We start from the raw sequence: 23646 nt of genomic DNA on the forward strand, positions 1-23646 counted from the left end.
AGCGTTAAGCACTGATGTGTGTTGCTGTTCTGACAGTTCAGCCCTAATTGAGCCATCAGCTGATACACCTGGTATTTATCAACCTTCACATGAGATCTCACATCGTATAAAATCGTTCATCGCACACTGTTGGATACAGCCTCACCAGTTCCCTCCACCGGGAAGATACTGCAGATGATCCAACAAACGCTTTGTATAAAGCACACAGTCCCTCAGACTAGTTTTCTATGGAGCTGCTGATTCTGTAGAAACAAAGGTTAATGTGTACTCGGGCCTGCTGCTCATTTACACCCAAGCATGCTACAGCCATAACCTCTCCTTTAATCTGTGTTATTACCCTGACTAGTTTCGCTCTAATTGATTGTCTACTACCAAAATAACCTCCATAATTGTGCTTGTGTAAATACAAGGCATGAATGTCATTTCCACACGGCCGACTCTGCCCCATTAAGGATCAAAGCCCTCGCTTCCTCTCAGTTATCTCCACATCAGACAGTGGACTGTTGTGTGACAACAGTAAAGGGCAGTCAGGAAACTCCCAAGGTTTCCACTCGTCCACCATATTCTTACTCCGCACTCGTACTTTGTGCTGGTGCATAACACTTACTCATGTTAACTTTGGGTGATCTCATGTGTTTGCCTGAGCTGGAGGCTTTAATGTGTCATTGGCTAATGAGCAGTTTACATGACTTGAGTGCACAAAGGCCTGTTTAAAATCCAGTGCACACAAAAAACTTCTGCATGACACTGAATCGACTGTACAGCAACAGGAAAATGGGGTCTCTCTTTCTCGCTTCATTCAGAGACGGTTTTTAGTTTTTAGTATTTTATTCCTGTAAGATGTCGTCTGCCTTTTATGAGGACATGAATTCAAAGAGCGGGAGTCGTTTGCAATAAACTGTAGAATACGTAGGGTGATTCGAGGTCATTCACTGCCTCGCTTCTCTGCCGCTTACGAGATTTACACATGTGACGTGTCTCACTCTGAGCTCTTGTGACGGGCCTCTGGGATTGACTGTACATCGGCGTGTGATTGACAAAGTCATTGTACGTTTGTGTGCGTGCGTGTGCGTGAGCTGTGTCACTGAATCTTTTTATAGAGCAGTATTTGGAGTCAGACCCTAGGAGGCCTGTGTTTGGCTGCTGTACGCCGCTTGCATAAATAAACCTGTTTATCGTCAACACTTCACACACTACGCATTTCGCTTAGGCTATTTTTTCTGTCTTCCATCGTGTTTTCTGCCTCTTCCATCTTTGCCTCTCTCCTCGCTTGTATCGTTCTCTCTTTGTTCATAACGGTATTTATGGCAATGATTTTTCCTTTTTTCCCCGACCCTGTCACTCAAACGCAACAAGAGCTATGAAAAGGATATGCAGCTGCGTGTTAGAGGCTATATGGCCTCAGAGAAGAGGGCACAGCAGGTTGTGTTTATGCGACTGTGCCATGAATCTGCTGTCTGAGCTGATAGTGTGGGATGAGCAGAGGGACAGAGGACCATGCAGTTAAGACAGTGTGGGAGGTTTGTCTTTATCGCATGCCCTATGTCTCTGTCTGAGTGTCTGGTAGCTCTGCCGTCATGCACTTTATTTTGATCTCTCACAGATTCTTTCCTTATTTTACTAGAGTTCTTGCACCTAAAGGGATCATTGGTGAGCACAGAACGGCAACATCTCTACCAATGCAGGCAAAGTTTAAAATGCATATATCTCCTTTAGTCCTGTCTATCTGTATCACTACTGTCAGTCAGAGATTTTCTCTTTCCCCCCTTTTGGTGTGTTGGTTGGCTGGTTTGTCAGCAGGATTTTGCAAAAACTGCAGAATGGATTTCTACTAATCTTGGTGGAAGGATGGGACATGGGCCAAGAAAGAACTCCTTACATTTTGGCACAAATCTGGAAAAAAAACGGTGGATCGAGGTATTTTTGAACTTGGACATTTGGAAACAGCTATGATATTGTAAGGTGTAACATGTGCCAAACTTCCTCAGGTCATTAAACTAATGATTGGCAGATGTGGCCCTGACATTGTGACAACCAGTGTGACTGTCACACATAAAGTCTTTATACTTGCTGCCATAAACAAACAGCTCTTTAAAGAAGCTGCCTCAAATATACTGAGCTTTTACAACTCAAATCTTTACGATTCAGCGCACAACCTACACCATGAAAACCGCATTATAAGACTGCATTCCTGTGGAAATGGTTTTTGTCTGAATGTGATAAACATACTTGTCAATAATACGTGTCAAGTGAGACAGTTTCTGAGGTGTCTGCTCTCATCGGAGCATGTCTCTGTGTTGCCATGGTGCTCACCTTGTTGATATGTCACACCCCCTCTAATGGAGGAACAGGAAACGGGGTAAAGAGATACAAATCTGGCATCTGTTGAACGGACGAGCAAGTTAATCACCTAACCAGCCTGAGAACCCTGCGGTCCTGAGTCATGAAAGAGGAAGATGGGGCTAAAGTGAAGGATTAAGGATGAGTCAGGGAGCCCAGGGTCCAGGTTAAGACTGACTCAGAGCCAGATAGCTGTCCTGTCGAGCATGGCAGAACAGTGGCGTCCATCCTGTGAAGTGTCTGCATGGTGCTTTGGTGTGAGCGGCAGAGGAAATGAAAGTCATTACTGTCAGTGTGGAGTGAGCTTCATGGCCCAAACGGGATTAGACAGTGCATCCGACATTGTTTCTATACATTGGTAGACTTAAAAGTGAAGCGCAAAATGGGATTAAAATGAGGGAAAAAAACCAATAAATAACCTTCAACAACCCCCCCTCTCTCTTCCTGCTACTCTTTTATTTCTTCTCTGCCCTCCTTCGCTGCCAATTCCCTTCCTATTTCTATCTCATTCTTTCTTCGTAGTCTTTTGTCTTCACCTGTCTTGCTCCCTGTCCCACTCTCTCTTTCGCTTCTTCCATCTTTCACGCACTCATCCCCATCATCAAAATGCACAGGTAAGTGCCGGCTCCCACTCCCACTTTACATTCTGTTTTGCAAAAAAAAAAAGAACACATCCATCCTTCTGGGGCCAACTGGTGCTTGAAATCCAACTTCATTCCCCTCAAACTGAACCCTTTCAAAAACAAACCCCCTACCACTTGCACTCTTCTTCTTTTTTTCCCCTCCTCTCCCTCCTTCAAAACAGCCCCATAACAAACTGGCAAATTGTTGCCCTTCCTTAACTTTTAAGGGTATTATGCACCATGTCCAACTTCAAAGCCTGTCTTAACTCCACACTTTAATTGTATCTTCCCCAGCTCTCTCTCTCTCTCTCTCTCTCTCTCTCTCTCTCTCTCTCTCTTTCTGCGTGCCATTTGATTCTGCTGACAACAGCACTTCTCCCTCCGTTCTCCACCATCCTCTTCTTCCACTCTTTGGTCCTTGCTTATGTTGTGTGTTGACCCTCTGCACCCGCTCCAACACACACACAGCTCCTCTCATCAGCCCCTCGCTGCCTTCAGAGGCCATTGTCCCCCTGTTGTCACCTACTTTGAAGAGGTAGCCTCCATTTCCTCTCTTGGCAGTCACTTGTTGCCCGGGGTGTGTACACACCAAACAAACTTGAAACAGTAACCCCCTGTCCTACATCGGCTGTCTCCTGCTCTCTTTATCTACGTCCTCTCTCCCTCTCTCTCTTTCTCTCTCTGTGTGAGCCGACTTCCTCCTCATGGCTCTGGTTGATAATTGCCATAAGCTTCTCTCTTGGTTTCATTTGCCATTGTCCTCCCCCAAATTCTTGGCTCTGGCTTGAGATAAAGGGATGAGTACTTCAAAGGGGTCTGCAAAGAGTTTAACCCCAAGCCGAAAAGGAACAGCACACAATACTGTAATTGAGAACAGTTACTGATCACAGAGCTGCAGCACAGAGAGGACAGCACCGGTAGACACACACACTCTGAGTGTTTACGACTGCTACTGAGGTGGCCAGTTGCAGATATGACAGGCCAAGGTTGCTCAGGAGACCATATAACTTAGTTATAAAAACCTCCTTGGTCCTTTTTTAAAAAGTAGGTGTTTTTCATCAGATATAATTTTAGATACTATAACAAATTCAACTGCTTTCTGTATGTAGTTTACATCCAAAAAGGAAGCAGTCAACATTAAAGAATTGATTGGGTCCACAGGTGATTTATGTGTGCCCTCCCCTCTCTATTTATAGTGCTCTTTGTAGTCTGGCTGAATTTGACCTGTCCCTGTAATAATATCTTCCAACACAGAGGGACAGTTACATCCCATAACCTCTTCCCCCTGAAGCCCTCTTTCAAGGGCTTTTTATAGGGCCAGAAGCCAAGGACACCCCTGGTCTGAGGCCAGTCACAGACCTGGGGTCAGCTCCTGAGGGGCAGAAGGGAAGACCTGAGCTATGGGGACCTCCCATGAACCATAGAGGGGGTTGACAAAATGGGATGTGATGGCCCAACTGGCCTCTGGTAATGGCAGGGGGTCCACACCATTGCCATGGTAATGGTTTCCACCCTGGTGTGTTTACTGTCAGAGTTCAGCCTCGGCCATCCAAAGTTAACAAAGGCTGACATTGTCTGGGCAGCTTTCAGTATATTATCCAGATGACCTGTATACCTGCAGAGGGACCCGGACTGTGTAGATGAGCTTTTATGAGATAAGAAATTGGGTTTGTGCAGACTTGCTTTAACTATTGACTCATTACTGTCTCACATCTGGCATGGTTCCAGATGTCAGATGTACTGTGCATCAGCCGCCTCCAGCCTTTTTTTCAACAAACATGCCCACATAGCCCTGTGTTGTACTACTACATTGACATTATTTGATTTAACCATTTAACCATTTATCCTTAACTTCTGATGGAGCCCCAATGTAGATGAGCTACCTCTCAGTCTCAGCTTACCCCGGACTGGGAGTTAACGCTGCTCTTCTTTTGGTGAGACAGTTAGTTTGGTGTACAGACAGTGGTGAAGTGTTTTTCGCATGCGGGATGTGAGCGCTCAAAATTTGAGGGTGATAGAAGTGGCCTCTGAATGATGACTAATCCCTTAGTCATCATGGCCTCTTCAAGAGTAATTTCCTCTTTTATTAACCTTGATGGGAAGCGAGGCACAGAGGGAGAACATTTCACGTCACCTTAGGCAAACGTGCTTGATCAAAGTGTTTGCTGTCTTTGCACTGTACTTTTTGAATTTGTGTCCACTGAGACATCAAGGACACACAGACACCTACTGTCTCTCTTTCAAGAATATGGCCAGTCAACTTGTACAAGAGTCCTCTGTGGTGGCTCATTTAAACACTAAAGACCAATCCAAAACACTATTGACTCTGTTCTATAAACACTACCAGCATCACTGACTGTAGCCGGTTCCAGTGCGAATAAAGGAAATGCAGTCTCCAAAATGTCCAAACAACTCCTCTCAGTCTGACCAGTGAATGGGTGTGTATGGTACACTGAATGCCTGGGCTTTTCACCCCTGTTCGTGTTATCTACCGCTGCAGTTAAGGAGTATACACAAAGCACAGAGCAGCACAGTGAGAGCTGCAGAATGGAGTCTACTTCTATCTCATAAATGATATGATAACATCCTTCACAGAACTTATCCTCACTGAGGAGCAGATGTTTGAATCTGGCGCATATGCATGTGGCCTCTGTTGCCACTGGTAGGAGCTGTGGAGCGATAACACAGCTATGACCTCCTACTGCAGCATGCGCTAAATGTAGGCTGAATGTGTATTGAAAAAGTAAAAGCTTGTTTTCAACTATGGGGGGGGCACTTTTGTTCCCTTTAAGCAAGTGTTTGAATCCTGCAGCAGACTCTGATCTGTGGCTTCATTGGTGCATTCAGGAGATTCAAATCATTTAGTTTTCTTATAATGTGACCACACACAAAAAAATGCATATAAGGATAGAAACGTGCTATTTGATATATACGCTGGGTTGCATGCACTGTGGACTCCAGTGGGTTAATCTCAAAAACTATGCGGTTCTTGAAAAGAGAAGAAAAAAAGATCTCTGCGTCTTTAAAGTTTATGTAGCAACAGAGGGATTGTAGCGATAATGCTATTAGGGCGGCAGATCAGTTACTTCTGACGCTCCAAAGCCTCGGGGAGTTGGCTCAAGATTGCTTGCCTTTGATAAGGTCCTCACGAGGCAACTTCGCGAGCCGGGAAACGAATGGAGAGATACGTGACAGAAAAAAGGGACGCGCATGGCTGGAAATAAAAAAAAAACTAAAAACCTTTGGATTACAATTCATTCACATTGACTGCGATGTGAATAGCATTCGCCGGTAACTGTACGGTTTGTTTTATTGTATTTCTGAGGCGCGAGAGGCTGTAATTGTTTTTTATGCTGCTGTCGGGACCCGGCAGTCGGTTCTTTGCTTTGAAGTGCGCTGCTCCAGCCTCTCGGTTCAGTTGGTGTTGGAGTCCCCTGCAGAAGAGAGCCACCGTGCGGCATGGCAGCCTGAGACCAACCGGAGGAGGAGGAGGAGGAGGTGGAGAAAGGGAGGAGGGAGAAAAGCGCTATTTTTTTCTTCTTCTTCTTCCTCTCGAGTGCGTTTTTCTCTCCGTGAGACCGACTCGAGCCTGAACGGACTGTATGTGGACGCGCTGTGGAGACGGAGCTCTGTGGATTTATACGCACTTTCGGATACGAAACAAACCGCGACAGGAGTTTTTAATTTGAGGAGAGGACCCGCGGATCGATGGTAAGTTTCAAGCCTATGTGTGTGTGTGTGCGTGTGTGTGTGTGTGTATGCGCGCGCTCCTCAAACTGGCCCCCGCTGGAGTTGCCTTTGATGTGCTGTTGACTCGCTTTTGAAGTTCTGTTCTGTGGGAAACGAGTCGCTTTTGTTGCGTTTAAAGACCCCCACCAAAAGAACCCAAAACACGTCGAGTCGTTTCTTTATCTTTCGCTTCATTTCACTTTTTTTAATCCGGTTGTTTCGATTTCATGACTTAAAAGTAGAAGTTTTTTCTCAAGTGCTGCTTTCTTCTTTTTTGTGTGTGTGTGGAATTCCTCCCCCACAAGATCTGAGACCTGTGCTGTGTACATGGAGTTGGACGGTAACGAGGTTACTCTCTCTTCGCCCTAAATGTAACGTTAAATAAACTTTTTATGTGACTTTGAGTGCGGTTGTAATGTACATTTATGGAATATAAATATGCATGGTTGCTTATTTTACGAGGATCGGTCCAGGCTGTTGGTTTTAGGGAGGTTTTGAGCTGTAGCTGGTTCATTTTTGACAAGTTTAACCTGTAATCAGTTGTTATCTTTGACATCTGCTTCATCAGCTGATACATCGTTGCGTTGATCGTCTGAAACAAACTGCTCATAATCTCTGCGTATTTGGCACAACATCTGGATGTTTGGAACATCTGAGCGCATTTAAGCACCATTAAGTTGTAGCTCACACACACACGCCAGCAGCAGCAGCTACTTGGCTCAATTAACAATTTTAGTCACGTTTTTCGATCTCCTCGAGTTTCGTCCGGTGTCCTACAGGTTCTCATCACCGACAGGCTCGATGTGACGCCCGGTCCCTTGTGATGAGATGTAGGTTAGAGACGCGTGGAAGTGACTGATCGGACATGGTGAATAAAATAAGGAAAATGTCAGCAGGGATGGGAGAAGACAGACATGTGTTTGCGCTTTGCAGCAGCCACTCAGCCGGGCTGTAACCCTGACAGCAGCCGTGATGGATCCGGAAGCGTCCGCGCAATCCGTGCGTAATGCTCCGGTATTCAGGATAAATGACTTCTTAATGGCGTTCAATTCACAACCCTGCTTGACACACGTGTAATAACTACTTTTACCCGAGTTAAGGCAAAGGGAGGCGACGAGATTTCAGCGGAGACATCGTTTTCCTCTCGCCAGCTCATGTGGGGGAATCACTGGTAAATCGCTTCCCAGCCATTAGCACCTCGGTACAAAAATCCCACTCCACGTTGAGATATAAAGCATCACTGTTTACGTAATGCTGCCGCAGCGTTTTCTCTGGTTTTTCTGTGAACTAGCATCGTCTCTTTTATTTCTGTAAAAGTCAGTGGGGGGACTGAGGAGACTCTTACTGCGCTTCAGCCGCTTTGAAGTTGGGGCGGATCTGGTTTTGATTAGATCAATACTTTGTGTTCCAGGGAGAAGACGGGCAGCCGGAGAGAAGCTCCCCCGCTGACATAAGAGAGTGAGGAGATTACAGTAGAAGCTCAGAGGAGGCGAACAACACACAGGCTTGAGCCGTCAGAGCCATGAGCCGGGCGCTTATGGACCACATCGCCAGTAGTTTCCGAGAAGATGCCCCTCGACCCCCGGTGCCTGGGGAGGAGGGCGAGGCGCCCTGCTACCCCGGCAAACTCGCAGTGATGAAAACCGCGGAACCCCCCAGGTCGGTTCTCTTCGCCTCTCCGGGTTCCTCGGCGAGGAGGAACGAGGATGGTCTTGGGGAGCCCGAGGGGAGTGCATCCCCGGATTCGCCGCTCTCCCGGTGGACAAAGTCTTTGCACTCTCTCCTCGGGGACCAGGACGGTGCTCTTCTCTTCAGGACATTCCTGGAGCGGCAGAAATGCGTCGACACGTTAGACTTCTGGTTCGCCTGTAATGGCTTCAGGCAAATGGACCTCAAGGATACCAAAACGCAGAGAGTCGCCAAAGCAATTTACAAGCGCTACATCGAGAACAACAGCATTGTCGCCAAACAGCTGAAGCCCGCGACTAAAACCTACATACGGGATAATATCAAGAAGCAGCACATAGACTCTGCCATGTTTGACCAGGCGCAGACCGAGATCCAGACCAACATGGAGGAGAACGCGTACCAGATGTTTCTGACCTCTGACATTTACCTCGAGTACGTGAGGACTGGAGGAGAAAACCCCAACCACGTCAACTCAAACGGGCTGGGCGACCTGAAAGTTGTGTGTGGATACCTGCCCACGCTCAATGAAGAGGAGGAGTGGAGTTGTGATTTCAAAGCCAAAGCGCTGGTTGGACTGTCAGCGAAGGTGCACAGGGCCCCCGTGTCCATGAGGGCGGTGGAGGTGATGGAGGGGGGATACAGGTATGACTGCAACACCTTTTTAATCTCTATCCAGCTTCAGATCCAGGGCATGCCGTATGTAAATAATGCACAACACATACATTTTCTGTCATGCATGTGTAAATGTGGGAAACACATTTTCTCCTCTTCACCCCTGAGTTTCTGCTAAGTTTGCAGAGATCTCTGTGTCTCTCTCTCCCTCCCTGGCTCTCTGTGGCCCCTGTCACCATATCCAGCGGCAGCCCTCTGCTGGCGCTCGCCTGGATTTCCAGGGCTTTGAAATAGTTCTGCAGAATGAGGGATCGTCTTCCACAGGAAAAGTTCAGAGCACGACTGGCTCTGACCCCAGCCAGCAAATAATAGATGATGACATTGCTATGCTATGCCTCCTCCTGTTTACAATCACACTGTCCTCTCGCCTTTGGCAGAGAATCTTAAGCAGATCTATAGATGGCACTTTCTGGAATTGGAATTTCTTTTTACCTGTGAAATTAAGAGAAAAAAGATCTGATTGATCCCAAACAAATACAAGTTGTCCTGGAGGGTTTATAAACCCATGAAACAGAAATGATCATAAATAACCAGTTAAAGTTATGATACAGGAGATATTTCAGGAGTCTCAACATTGGATCATTGGCTGATGCTCCTGTTGCTATTAGAATGACAGCAACTGAAACTGAAAGACAAGGATTAACATTGGTGTGTTGTTGGGATGATAATTCCAATCACAGACTTTCTTTTTTGAGTGATGCTTGTCAGCTGAGCAGGTAGAAAAGCCATCTTTCTCCCCTCCCATTGTCACCCCACAGATTCTAAACATGTGGAACTCATTTCTCCTTTTTCCGCTTCCCTCTCCTCACCTCTTCACATCTCAGGTTTTCTTTAAAAAAAAGAGAGAAAGAAAACAAACCCTGAATGGCAGCAGCTACACCAGAAAATCAACACCCCGACCCCAACCAACCCTCTCACTCTCTTCTTCCCTCTTTTCTTGTTTGCGCCAATTCTAGTCTGATTCCCTCCTTTGCTGCTTTCCCCTCCGCCTTCACCACTCTTATCTTTTATTTTGTTTCTTTTTCATAAACTGAGGGATGGGGACGACGAGGCAATGCTTTTGAGCGAAAGTGAAGGGGAAAGAGAGCGGAAAGGAAGGACAGAGGGGTGGGTGGGGGGCTTCTCATGAAAGAAAGGGAGGGAGGAGAAAGTATAAATGAGGGAGTGAGAGAGAGGCAGGGAGGGAAGAATGCAAGGCCAGCTGTGTTAAATACCTGACTCTTTGCAAGCCCCTCTGAAGGTCAACCCGGTGCTGGGGGCCTACAGCTTTAGTCATGCTGGGTCTCTCCCCCCTTTTTTTCCTCTCCCCTTTCTTTCCCTCTCTGACACACTCTCATGCTTCCGCTCTATACTTTTTTTCTTTTGGTAACCCCCCCCCTTTCTTCTCCTGTACCATGGCAAGAATGCACACACACAGCGGGAGACACAAATGGAAAGAGAGAAGTGGGCTGCATAAGAAGGCATAAGGAAGAAAACAAAGTTTTCCTCAATGCAGATGAACTTGTAGTTCAGAGAAGGAGGTTCCCTGACCCCAGACCAGCCAGTCACATTCATTCATTACAGGCTGTCGTTGTTATTAGTAGGAGACAAGGTCACATACATGCACTCGCTCTTTCTTCATTTTAGATCAGCAACACACATGAAATACACACAAGAAAGGGGAATTAAATGTCAGTCACCTGTTGGATGCTGTTTCATGGTGCTGCATTAGTATTAATCTGACCTCTGCTTGTGTAACCTCCTCAGATCATACAAAAGAGGAGACTCGTTCAACCCCTGCCACATGGGCTCTTTTGCCCCTGTCAGCAGCACCAATGACAGTGAGGTGTCCAGTGACGCTTTGACCGACGACGCCATGTCCGTGACTGACAGCAGTGTGTAAGTGGATATTAACCAAATAAATGAGAATGTCAGCACAGAAGCATGTTTCAGGAATATGAAATAAAGGTGCTATGGAAATGGAACTAAATAAAGAAATGAAACGAATAAAGTCGCACCTTCGCTCTTCTGACTGTTGAGAGTCTTTACAGTGGAAATCCTGGTGAATTGTGGCCCCTTGAAAGCACTTAAAGACTCTGGAGCTGCCAGGATTTGGCATGAGTCAGTGCCAGGTCCCCTCCCTATATATTCTGAAATAACATTTGCTGTGAACACTGGAGGACTTTGCGAGTTGATGCATTGTAAAGAGTACGGAGACTTTATGTTCAGTGCATCAGTTGTTGATCCTAAGCCCAAATTATTTCAAAGATCTCAATGAAACTTAAATTATGTAGCCTTTTTATTTGCAAATGTGTCATTATTGCGTAGATTGTCAATGTACTTGACGCAGCCGTCCTCACATGCTTAGTGCTTATCTGTGTACATGCTAAGGGCCTCGTTCAACTAAAGGATAGCTTGGCGTAATCGTATGTCTGTCGAGTGACAAGGTGTGATGAAGTCATAGCCCGGTGCACAGCTCAAGGCCAGGAGATTTCAGGTCAGCTGGTTTTTGGACAGATGGGAGGCGTCAAGGCCTGAGCGGATGATGTCAGTGAAACAGCGAGCAAGATGACGGAGATAAAGATAGTTAAAGACTGAGACACTGATGTTTAGTGTGCGACCAGTGGGCTGGGCCACACATGAATATGGCAGCTATAAAGAGTTTTTCTTTATAACAGGGAGCCCTCTGCTCTGGCATATCTCTAGATGGCCAAGCTTCAAAAGAACAGACGCCAATATAGTCCTATTCTGCTGTACTTTGACCCAGTGCAATGACAAAGCCCTGGTCACAGCGATGACCCCTCCCCTTCTCATTTCCTGCCTGCTCTGTCCTTGATCAGAATATCTACCTCTCTTTAGGTCAGTTAAAAGGACCCATAAACATTTGAATCTCATTTACAGATAAAGGAAAGAATAGAAAAGGGAAAAAAGCAACGGGGGAGGAGGCGGTTGGGTGGGAAGAGAAAGAGTGGTGGAGGGGGGATTTTTGCTTATATCTTATTTATGGATTTGCTTGGACGCTGGGGAATGCAGCTGCGCAGACTTCAAACATTACCTTATCTTACAAACCAGCCTTTTGATGTGCGGAGATCAGAGGCTGGCTGCGGCAGCGCTTGCCAAATGAAGATTGGGGGTGGGAGGTGGGGTGTGTGTGTGTGTGTGGGGAGGGTTGCTTATGCGCATGACTGTGGCATTTCAAAGCAGAAGTGGAAAAGTGCTCCTACGTTAGGCTAGGTCACCAGGAAACTGCTGTTTAGCATGGGAGAAAAGACACTGTTTTACTCTGTCAAGTGCTGCAGATTGAAGCCTGAGCTTTTGCCGTTTGTTGTTTGATTTCATCTTTTTGCCAGTCAGCCATTCAGTCTCTCAGATAAATTTAACCAGGTTGGCTGCACCCTTGGGTCCTGTCCCGCAGTAACACTTTGAATCTGTGGAATGAGTCGCTAATGCTAACGGTGTCCTCGGCTCAACATAAACGTCAGCAGGGGAATGCTAATGCAGACACTACAGCTGCTTTCCACACATGCACTGCAACCCTGAACTTATCTAGAAGAACTGTGTGTGCGACACAAATGACTGAATCATTTGGACCAGACATTAAACAGACTTTACCCTCATATAAAGTCTGTGTAATGTTAGATTGAGCCCCTGCGTGAATAGAGCAGGTTGAGTGGACGTGTCCTCTAATCTCTTCTGCATGCACTAACCCTAAAGTATTTCCAGTAGGTGAAAGTGCATTGCATACACACAATATACGGTTTTGTGCTTCAGGTGTTAAAAGACAACTCTGGATGATGTCTGGAGAAAGGGGTTCATTTGAAAAAACTGTTCACATCTGGCTAGTAGATGTTTGTGTGTGTAGGTAGTGTTGAAAGGACTTGACCAACCAGAGGTTTAAATTTGTGTCACTTCTAGGGCAAATAAAACCTCTTACTACCTCACTCAGAACTACACTACACAATCTGCTCCGACACACATACGAGGTCAGGCAATGCTGGCATATTTTACCTCTGAGTATCTTCTTTGTTCTCAAATTAAGCCTGAAAGATGAAAAAAAATTGTTAGGAGAATTAATAAATTAGATTTCTTCTGGCTTGCACTGTGTTTGATCTACCCAGTTGGCTAACAAGCTTCTTCCTGAATGGCTGTTTGGTCTTTAATGATGTAGCTGATTGGGTAATTGACCTTTGTGATCTGTCTGCACACCCCCAGAGATGGCATCCCTCCGTATAAACTGGGCTCCAAGAAACAGCTACACAGAGAGATGCAACGCAACATGAGGATGAATAGCCAAGTCTCTCTGCCTGCTTTCCCTGTAAGTACACAAACACATTCTCAGTCTGTTTGAACCTGGGTCGCACTGTCTAATTTCCATACCACCCTCTGTTCCGGGTCTCTCTTGGTTCTATGAATAGTACCGCACAAACTGTATTCGGCATCCTCAGTTCGACAACACCAGCAAAGATCTAAAGAGTAACGTCAAAGACCCAGCCTCCCACTATCACGTACACACACACACACCCGTTACCTTTGGTGTCACCTACACCCCCATTAGGGTTCCTTGAAGTCTGCGGGAAACGGGGAGGTCTCTAAGCTGTTTATCGCCGCAGCGCTCGGAACACACCAGGGTTTTTCTTCCCCACTGATGCTGTAAATACGGAGAATAGGGAGAGATGAGGAAGATCTCTGCCGCTTTATCCCGAGGGCTCTGAAATCAGCCAACTTCCCCAACAAAAACACAAAGATACTCAGACACATTCACTCGCGCACAGATATGCACGCACACACAGTGCTTTGATCCAAGGATGAATGGAGCAAATGCACAGGGAAGTGACAACTTCCAACAGAGCTGGCCCCCTTTTTTTCCATTGCACCCCCCTGCGCACACACCCACACCCACACCCACACACACACACACTCTCTAAACCCCACCACCCCCCATTCTAAAATCTGGGGATCTAACTTAAGCAAAGAGTTTGAGCGTGCCATGTGATGTCTCAGTGGGTCAGAGGGAAGTTGCTAGCTTAAGGCTTAATAGACGCCAACTTAAGGTTGACAGAAGGATAGGAAAAGATATCATGCAGGAGTAGCTTGCTAAAATAAACTTGATGTCAGCCCCTTTTCCAACACGATGGGAGTTGGGAGTGTTACTAGTATTGCTTATATTAGAAAAAGATTCACAGATTGGTTTTCACCACTTTTTCCCCCGCTGTCCCCCTTTTTACTTTATTTTTCGCTTTTATTCTTGTTTTTGTTTCCCGTCTGATTTTTGGCGATGGCTGCCATTCCCATGGTGCACCCGCCTCGGGCTCCTCCTATTTCTCTGTCTTTTCTCTCCTTCATCCCCACTACAAAGGAATGGAAGAAACAAAAATGAGGAAGAAAAATCAAGAAAGCCCCAGTGCAAAAATGCAAATAATTTAATAAGTGCACACACACACACTCATGCACACACAGATTCTCATACTGTCACTATACTGTACCTCAAAGGTGCACAGTGTGTGACAAGGGGGGGGAATGAATTACCTCAACCTTTCTTATCTCCCATCCTTTTTGGCACCTTTATCTCTGTCCTCCAATCCTTCCCTCTCTTTATTTCTTCTTTCTCTGCCCTCCTGCGAGCACACATCTCTGCATCTCAACTTCTCTCATTTTTTAATCCCCCATCCTTTCCTCCCTGTAGTTCTCTTCCACCCCCTGTCGATATATGGCTTTTATTCCTAGATGTAAAGCCACTGCTTCCCATCTATCTGTCCCTCCATCCCTCCCACCACCACCCTATTCTCCCCCTACTGAGTGTTTGATATTTGACGAGGAAGTCTTTGAAGTGAGCTGACTTTAAAGAGGCCTGCTGATACTGACAGAGGGAACCAGCCAAGGCCTAGCCCAGCGTGACCATACACCAGGCATGCCACCCCTTTAAACAGCCTTGTAGTCCTGTGTGCCTATGATAGTGCCCTGATCAGTACCACCAACAGCTGAGTAGGTGCTGGTGGAGAACACTGCATAATTAGATGAGGCGAGAGGAGGACGGATGTCTTTGTAGGAAATGGGGGGGTTTGTCACGGGTGGATGACAGGGATGACACAACAGCTAATGGATGTCTTTCTCCCCAAAAGCGCACTCGTTGTCCTCCCAAAGAGATGGTCCCAATGAAGCCAGCAGATTTCGCAGCGCAACTCATCTCCCGCCTGGAGAGTCTGAAGAGAGAGCAGGACACCATCAGTTCTCTGGAGGAGAGGCTGCAGCAGATTCAGGAGGTGTGTGAGGTTCTTACTGGAAAAAGTGACGTTTTTTTAAGTGGTGTTTTTGTCAGTCAATGACCATGTTTGTTTCAACCAGGAGGAAGAGAGAGACGATACAGAGATCATGGGAAGTGCTCCCCAGCTCTCCCCCCACCCCTTGACCCTCCTCTCTGGCTCCTCTGATGAGGACCCCCAGGCCATCCTGGATGAACACCTCTCTCGTGTCCTGAAGACCCCCGGCTGCCAGTCCCCAGCTGTCATGCGCCATTCACCTCGCTCTAGCTCCCCAGAACACAGGCCTTTCGCTCGGGCAGGATTTGGAATCAAGGCCCTTGTGAGGACTGGGGCCCCCAGTTCATCTGTGTCCAGTCCTGACCAAGGGGCGTTCACTCTGGCTTTGGGCCCCAGCAGGACCCTCGTAAGCCGGCAGAGCATGAAACACATCCATCACCACTACATTCACCATCATGCCAGTCCCAAGACTAAAGAACAGATTGAAAGAGAGGCAGCCCTCAGGGTGCATGGCCTGTGCTCCAGCAGTGGAGAGTGCCAGCCATACCAACGCAGCCGTAGCCTGGGCAGAGAGATGTGCGGGGCTATTACAACAGACAACAATATGGGGTCAGTTCCACGCACTTTGCGTCCATTTTACTTCTTCTTCTCGTCCGTTGATTGTATAAAAATAAACAATACTTTGGCCCTCTCTTCCATGCAGGCGGTCCAGCTCTCTATCCAGGCGTGTTTGTCGTTCAGGAGCTGAGGATGGAGTGGCTGAGAGGTCTATGGAAGACTGTGGTCTTGTACAGCTGCCCAGTGACACGACAGACCCCACCCAAAATGTGTTGCAGTGGATCCTTGAAAGTAAACAGCGGGGCAGGCATAAGGCTCACAGGTGAGCAGTGGATTTTTGCTGGAATTCTTAAGGGGTTAACATTACTTTTATATTATTTCAAAATGTCCCACCTTTGCATATTGTTAATGTATGTTGTCCTTTGTCCATTTGTCTTTGCAGTACCCAGATCACCAAGAAATCCTTTGGAGGCACTTCCACCCAGACACACACATGGGGTGGTGGAGGAAGTTGTGGCCACTTACGTAGCCACCAGCCAGCCCAGCCATTCATCCAAGACCCTGCCATGCCTCCCCTGCCCCCTCCCAACACTTTGGCCCAGCTGGAAGAGGCCTGTCGCAGACTGGAGGAGGTCTCCACCAAGACCACCAAGCAAAGGTACAAAGAGAACAGTTGTTGAATGTTGCTCGAAGCTGTGATGTTTAGCCGTCCCACAAGGAAATATGGGTTAGTATTGTTGATCATAGCATTAAATTTTCTATTTTATCCTTTCCCAGGCATTCAATTTCCAGTCTCCAGCGAGAGAAGAGCCACCTAGTGCCTGTCCAGGGTGGGGGGTCCATCCCTTTCTCTCCAGCCAATCCCAGCCCTGCCAGTCTCCTCACAACGAGCCCTGGTCTCCAATCAGAAGAGTACGATGCCTCTAGCGTCCTGCCCTCCCCCTCCTCTCCTCCTCTCTGCTCCTCTTCCTCCTCTCAGCCATAGCCTCCACCTCGCAGTGTACTTCTACTCTTTTAACTCTTCCTTCTTGTCACCCGCACTGCTTGCCACACATGTAGGGAGACAGACTGGTAGTCATGTGCAATACCACACATAACACATGTGCACACGCCTACACATGCAGTCACTGAAAAGAGAAGGTGACCCCCTTTGCGAAGCCTATTTTAAGCTTTGTACATACAGGCCTGGCTCTGCTTCTGTGTTTGCATGAATCTTGTGTACTTGTGCTGTCTGTGTGTGGGGAGTGTGTAGTCACTGCACCACCTGACTGAGACACCGCTTTCATATATATGTATCATTTTTTATTGGCTGTCCTTCAGTGAGCTGGCAGTCAGCTGGGGCGAGCAGAGCCTAGCAAAGGGAGCGCTCCTCTGAAGTAGGCCTACAAAGCCTTGGACATAGCTGAAGGGGAATTGTTAATATTCTGCCCCTTCTCCATGCACACACACACACTTACTGATGGCACTGGGTCACTCACTCACTAGTGTTGTTCTTCAGTCAGACTGCTGTTTGTGTCTCTAGTCAAGTACTGTCTTCTGTAGCTGCAAGTTGTCGATCGCTGGTTGGATCCTATCATAACTGTGCTTGCACCTGCTCACATACTTTTTCTGTCCCTTTCAGGGTGAAGGAGTGTAAGAAGGGTTTAGGAAGCCATGGAGTTTGCAGTGGCGAGACAGTGGTGACATATTTCTTCTGTGGCGAGGAGATCCCCTACCGGAGGACCATGAAGAGCCACAGTCTCACCCTGGGCCACTTCAAGGAGCAGCTCCGCAAGAAGGGCAACTACAGGTGTGTAGAGAAAAACTTAAATACCTACAGGTTATTAATTAAAGTTTTACTAAGTGATCTCTGAGCCTTGAAGAATATCTTTGTTGACGGTTTTTTGATGCATCAACGCAGAACTGACGGACATTCTACAGTCTCAGTACACAGTAGAGCACATACCTCCACCAAGGCTTGACAGTCCCTGTATGACACGATATCTATATTCACTAGAATTAGACAAAATTGTTAAAGAACAACTTACTGAAAATGGGGGGGGAAATCCTGTCTCTACCCCCTGATCCAGATTTGCTCCATTTGAATGGGTTCTTTCCTGACCCATTCTGCATCCTTCCATTACGTCTTATGGTAATCTGTCCAGTAGTTTTTGTGTTATCATGCTAAAAAACAAACAAATTAAGCCATGACCTCCTTGGTGTAGTTCCTCAAAATGGCGATGGTACGATGTGGAGGACAGATGAGCCATGCCCAGTGTCTTCAGTGGCCTGGGAGCAGTATGGCTGACTTTGCAATCTGTGATCATCATTGTGACTTGGGGAGTGGGCTGAATTCTTCAGGCGGCACCGTCTTGTGGTAAATTTAGATCTTGAAGTTTTTGTCAGTCCCTGTGACCTTTAAGACCTTAAACAATAAATCTCCTCACTTTGAATTTTCTTCATGCATGTGTATGTGAAGCGCCATTATCAGGGTTTGTTTCAACGTGTGTGTGCAAACAGTTTCAGGCCTCTGTGGTGTGTGTGCGTCTCTTGAGGGGGGTGCAATGAAAAGGAAAGGACAAGAGGGAGGGAGGGAGGGAGGGAGGGAGGTTGGGTGGAGCGGGGGTTAGAGGGAGAGTTTGAACTGCAGCGATTTGGGTCCCATCTGGTATTGATTTCCATGCTAAGGCACACTTAATACACATGGCTTTGAAGCCCCGGCCCCTTTCATTTCAACCAACAAAGACTCACACAAATGGCCAGTGTGCAAATTCTTCACTGATGCTATCAGGGGCTCTTTTTTTCCCTCTCAGCTCAAGTGTGTGTGTGTGTGCACACATGAATGTGCTTGTGTTGAACACGCACAATGTTTACACATGTTGTAATCATTTTATGGATATATTTGAAAGGCAGATTGTTAAATGCCAGATCCGCTTGTTTGCCGTACTTACAGGGCCCCGATTGAGGCTGCACCGCTTCAGTGTGTTTGCTCAGAGATTTTACTTTGATTACTTCTTACCATTCAGCATTACAGGGAAAAGATCAAAGCATATTGTTTAGGCTGCCACGGTCTCCAGGATAAGCACGGGTTGAGTATTGTGTTAATAATTATAGGTATCAAACTATGATTTCTGGCCAAATAAAAAGGCAAAGGAACTCCCAGATTTATCCTCCTCCTCCAGATGGGTGCAGTGTTTTTGGATCAACAAATGTGACAGGCACTTAGCTCTGAGTTCTTCACATCCCCCCCCCCCCCGCACCTCTTCTTTTCTCCCTGGCTCGCTGTCTCAGTTCCTGTGTCATACCATCCACATTTTTTGGGAAAGAGAGCTGCGCGGCACTTTAATAGCAGCCAGAGAATGTGTGGAGTTGGGTCATTTCAACATGGCAGCGGTTCAACAAAGAACAGTACTGCTGGGCCCTGCCAGACGATATTGGTGCCAGATGTCAGTGCAAACGCAGAGAGCAGGGGAGAAGGGGGGAAAAACAGATCTAGCCACATAAAACATGTTCCAGTGGAAATTCAGGCTCTCTCTGTCTCTGTCTGTCTCTCTCAGCAAAAAAAGATCATGCCTCTTTGAAGTTTTTTTTTTTTTTTTATAAGAGTAGGACGGCTCAACTTTTTCTATTTTTTTCTTCCTCCTCCAGATAGGAAAGGAGGATACAATTATCAGGCATGTCTTGTGCTCTTTCATGCCGTCTTATTTATCTGCTAAGTCTTATTAACCCTTCATTTTCCTCAGAGAAGCCTCTTGCATTCCACTTAGTTGAAGCCTTCCTGTATATCAGATGTAGCTGCTTTCTATTAGTGACCACCCTCGTGCTGACTGGAGCACATGCACTCCCAGGCACCTTTTTTTGCGAGTATATTTTATAAGTGTTGCATGTTCGGCGTTGTCAGCCTCTCTTCTCGTTAAAAAACAAAACTCTCACAAACACACACAAACATTCCAGTGGCCCCACACATGGAGCAAATTGAAGCATTTTTCCATTACATAGTTAATGAGTGAATTCTGAGACCCCCCCCCCCCCCCCTAACAAACCCACCCCTGCTGGTTTCTCTTCCTCTAAAATGAGGATGGAGAGGGGGGTTGCATCATTCATGGCCCAGTGAAGTCATGGCTGATGAGAAGCCCCTCCCCAGATTTCCTTTCTTTTCTTTCACAACATACACAGAAAGTTGTCCGTCTTCTGTCCTTCCCATAGCACTCAGTGAGAGCTCATGCTATCGACAGGGGTAAGCCAGGACAAAGTGTACTGTTTCCGCCGTCTCCCCCTCCTCTACGTTGTCTCTGTTCTCGTCTTTGTCACTGTAATAATGAAACTGGTCTGAGTGAAAGCCTGTGCGCATGTGCCTTCTAACATGTGCACGAGCGGATGTGTAGGAGTCGAGGGGTAATGACAGGCAGACTCACAGGCACACAGAATTTCAGCCTATGTCAAAGGGACCCCTTCATTAGCACTTGGGCCTAATAGGTACGACGTCGACACGACGCAGAAGCATAAACTAGGCTTAAGCCGGGGAAAAACTTACAACAGCACGGTGGCGAGAAAAAAGAAATGAGGAGAGCCGGTCTTATTTTAGACCAACACTGTTTAGCAGCAGGTTCCACCCCACCCGGCGAAATTCGTCTGTGGGTAAGCAGGCTTGGTTGATTGTGCACTGAGTGTAATAGGCTTTTGGTTTAATTATCACGTCTCTGTGTTGCAGGTACTACTTCAAAAAAGCCAGTGATGAGTTTGAGTGCGGCGCAGTGTTCGAGGAAGTATCAGACGACGGCTCCTTGCTGCCCACGTACGAAGGCAAGATCCTGGGCAAGGTGGAAAGGATGGAGTGAGGCTGGGGTGCCCACATGTTGTGGAGTAAACTCCTACGAACGCTTGCAATTCTGTGGATGTACTTCTTCTACGCCCACACACACAAAGCATGTGTCCTCTTAAGATAAGACTGTAGAACTGGAGACGTTTTTGAAGGAATGTCGTCAAGGTCTGGGGAAAGAATCGGATAGGATATGGAGAAGGAAAAAGGAAGGACAATTTGACGCTATTGCAGGACTATCAAGTGAACAGCCCACCTTGAAGTGAAGAAAATGATGGACTGTGTTGCTGGACTGAAACATCTCCATGGTTCCAGAGGAGAAATTTCTAGAGACTCTAGGTGAATGACCACTTGTCAAGAAATGGGGCAGAGGGTTTTAAATCGGAGACTGACACCCGACCTGACCCTGCCTGTGCCAGCGTCTGCCCCTGGGCACTTGCTCGCACATCGCTAATATGTATATGCAGATATACATGTACATTGCATTGTATTGTGATGCTCGTATTGCTGTGTAAAGAATTCTATTACTATTTATTGAAGATATCCCTGTCCCACCCTAATTACTCTGCCATGGACGAGCTGCTTGGAGTTGGAGAAACTTCTCCAATTTCCACATCCATGATTTTTTTTCTCCCCGCCCTTCTGAGCATCAGTTCTCAATTAAAGAAAATGGTTGTATTCATTTTCAGCCCCTTATATTGAACTGTAAACTCCAAAAATACCTCTTCCAAATGTCCACTCCTTGCTGTGGAGACTGTAATCGGACATCTGTGATCTCTTTGCTGGAGAGCTCACTGCTGAAGCTTTGAGAACAGCTCTCCATCACTTAAAGTTTTATAATATATTTACTACTACAGTGCTATTTGTGGCCGTGTCCCCCATCTGCTCTGAAGGGCCCTGAGTGTACTATGAAAATGCTTTTAATGTCTAATTCCTAACTCTGGGTCTCTGCCCAGCTTAGCCTTGATCTGTCGCGTCTTAGTGCCTTTGTTTCAGCGGCGCAGGCATCGCACAAATAGCCTATGTATTTAAGAAGAAACTGCCCTGAACAGGTCATAGAGTCCCCAAAATGTGTTTACACCAATAGAAATATCTACCAACAAAAAGCTCTATGATGTGCTCCCCTACGTGCTTACTTATGTGTATGTGTGACTGAGATGCTTTCGGCTAGGATTACTCTGCGTGTGTTTGAAACCTGCTCTATGAGCTGCAGATGATCATGATGGTGATATACACTATGTCCATAGTGTTTTAATAGAGTACAGAAGCTGTGCCTACATGGATTCTTGCCGTGTTTTACCCAGTTTTCAGGGTCCTGTTACTCCCTTGGTTTTTCAAGGGGCCTTATGTCGAAAAGATATTTTTATGACTTTTAGTATCTGTTTCATCATGTATATGTTTTATAATATTTTTCATGGCTTCCTCAACTCCACTTGTAAACTGTAAATTATGCGTTCTATAGAGCTCATTTGAAAAGATGCCTCGGTACTTTAATTATTGTAATTATGAAGAGATGTAGCCTTTATTAAAATGGTCTATTTTTCAAATTAGCAAATGGCCTCCCATGTTTTTGTGTGTATCTTGTGACTAGGCAAATATATGGGTTTTCCAAGCTCTAATTGGAATGTTGTGATGGTGGTGTGTGTGTGTGTGTGTGTGTGTGTGTGTGTGTGTGTGTGTGTGTGTGTGTGAGAGTGTGTGTGAGAGACAAACCTAACTACACACACTCCCCCCGCTGTGGTGAGTGCAACTCAGTGGATCCAGTGAGAAATCTGCCAGATTTGCATCTATTATCAGCTCTTAATTTCCAGCAGGGAGTAAATTAAAACATGCAGCATTAATTTGGCCACCAGAGCCTCTGTGTGTTTTTGTGAAAGGAGGAGAGAGAGAGACTATCTAAGTATGTGTTAATGAGACATTTGGCAAATATGTGCCATAAGTACAAGTACCCGGCTATTTACACGATAAACCGTTTGGCCTCCTGTGGCACTTTATGATCTGTGTGAGTGTAATGTGGTCTTTTGCTCAGACCCAATTAGAGTCCCAGTGAATAGATGATATCAGACTGCTGCATGAATGGAAGTTAATGGTTAATGTTATAAACCTGGAGTCTGGGGAGTGAAAAGTTTTGAGAGGAAGGATAGGTTCAAGGATAGGTTCAAGGATAGGTTCAAGGATAGGTTCACATATTTTCAATACTAACTAAAAAGAATAGTCAGGTTCATACTGATCATTTTAAGACCTCCTGATGTGCGTTCCTTTTAACTCATGAGGGACAAACCACAGCCCTTCTTCCATGTATACACTGTATGTATTCAACACTTGAATTCAACACGAGGCTTTAAATGTTTGAGTCAGACAAATCAAGGTTACTGACCAGAGTTCACAAACGACCAAAACACGTATGAGGGGCTTCTGGTACGCCCAGATGTGTTATAGCTTATGTAGACTCTGGGTCCCGAAAATCAAATGTCTATTCTTCAATGGGTAATTTTGGTGATTGTCTAAGAACAAAGTCAACAGTGCTATAACTTACCTTTGAGCCTTTCCACTCCCACTGAGGATCTACAGTGAAATAGGTAATTTTTTCTTGAAACACACAGGCGCTGTAGTTTTTAGCAAACAAACAAATAGGGGTAATAGAACATTTGTTAGGGACTATTTTCAGCCGTGGACGAACACACATTTGGTCCTCTGTTCGAAGTTCTACGAAACAGACGAATAATATCAGATTTTGACGACACAACGACAAAGAGATCAGGAAATAATAAAATATCATTGGCTAATGAAATCAATGATGTCCGAGCACAGTATCAGCAGTGACCTGCAGCTGTTTAAAAGGTGAAGAAAGCCATTTAGGATCATAGAGTGCGACAAGCAGCGCTAACTAAATTAATTTCAACATGTAATAGCTTATAGCTTCACACGCCTGCACACTGATATCTGAACACACATTTTGTGCGCCACATACCTCCACCACCCACTTTCCCCCTTTCAAGTT

At 46.2% G+C, this 23646-nt stretch overlaps 1 protein-coding gene across 4 annotated transcripts; it reads left to right on the forward strand.

The window, feature by feature from the left end:
• Window positions 1-6379: 6379 nt before the first annotated feature.
• axin2 (axin 2 (conductin, axil)) lies at window positions 6380-22200 on the forward strand. 4 transcript variants are annotated; one of them, XM_069524713.1, is made up of 11 exons: window positions 6380-6674; window positions 8104-9023; window positions 10800-10931; window positions 13245-13347; window positions 15152-15292; window positions 15375-15898; window positions 15993-16169; window positions 16290-16505; window positions 16625-16759; window positions 17469-17636; window positions 20538-22200. In XM_069524713.1, the coding sequence occupies exons 2-11, from the start codon at window positions 8215-8217 to the stop codon at window positions 20662-20664; spliced, it is 2532 nt and encodes an 843-aa protein (XP_069380814.1). In that variant the 5' UTR covers window positions 6380-6674; window positions 8104-8214; the 3' UTR covers window positions 20665-22200. The 4 variants fall into 4 exon arrangements, with proteins under 4 accessions (XP_069380814.1, XP_069380815.1, XP_019957418.2 ...); XM_020101859.2 differs by lacking the exon at window positions 6380-6674 and adding an exon at window positions 6903-7032; XM_069524712.1 differs by lacking the exon at window positions 6380-6674 and adding an exon at window positions 6935-7063.
• The last annotated feature ends 1446 nt before the right edge of the window (window positions 22201-23646 follow it).

Source organism: Paralichthys olivaceus, chromosome 5 (genome assembly GCF_024713975.1).
Source record: "Paralichthys olivaceus isolate ysfri-2021 chromosome 5, ASM2471397v2, whole genome shotgun sequence".
Lineage (NCBI taxonomy): Eukaryota > Metazoa > Chordata > Actinopteri > Pleuronectiformes > Paralichthyidae > Paralichthys > Paralichthys olivaceus.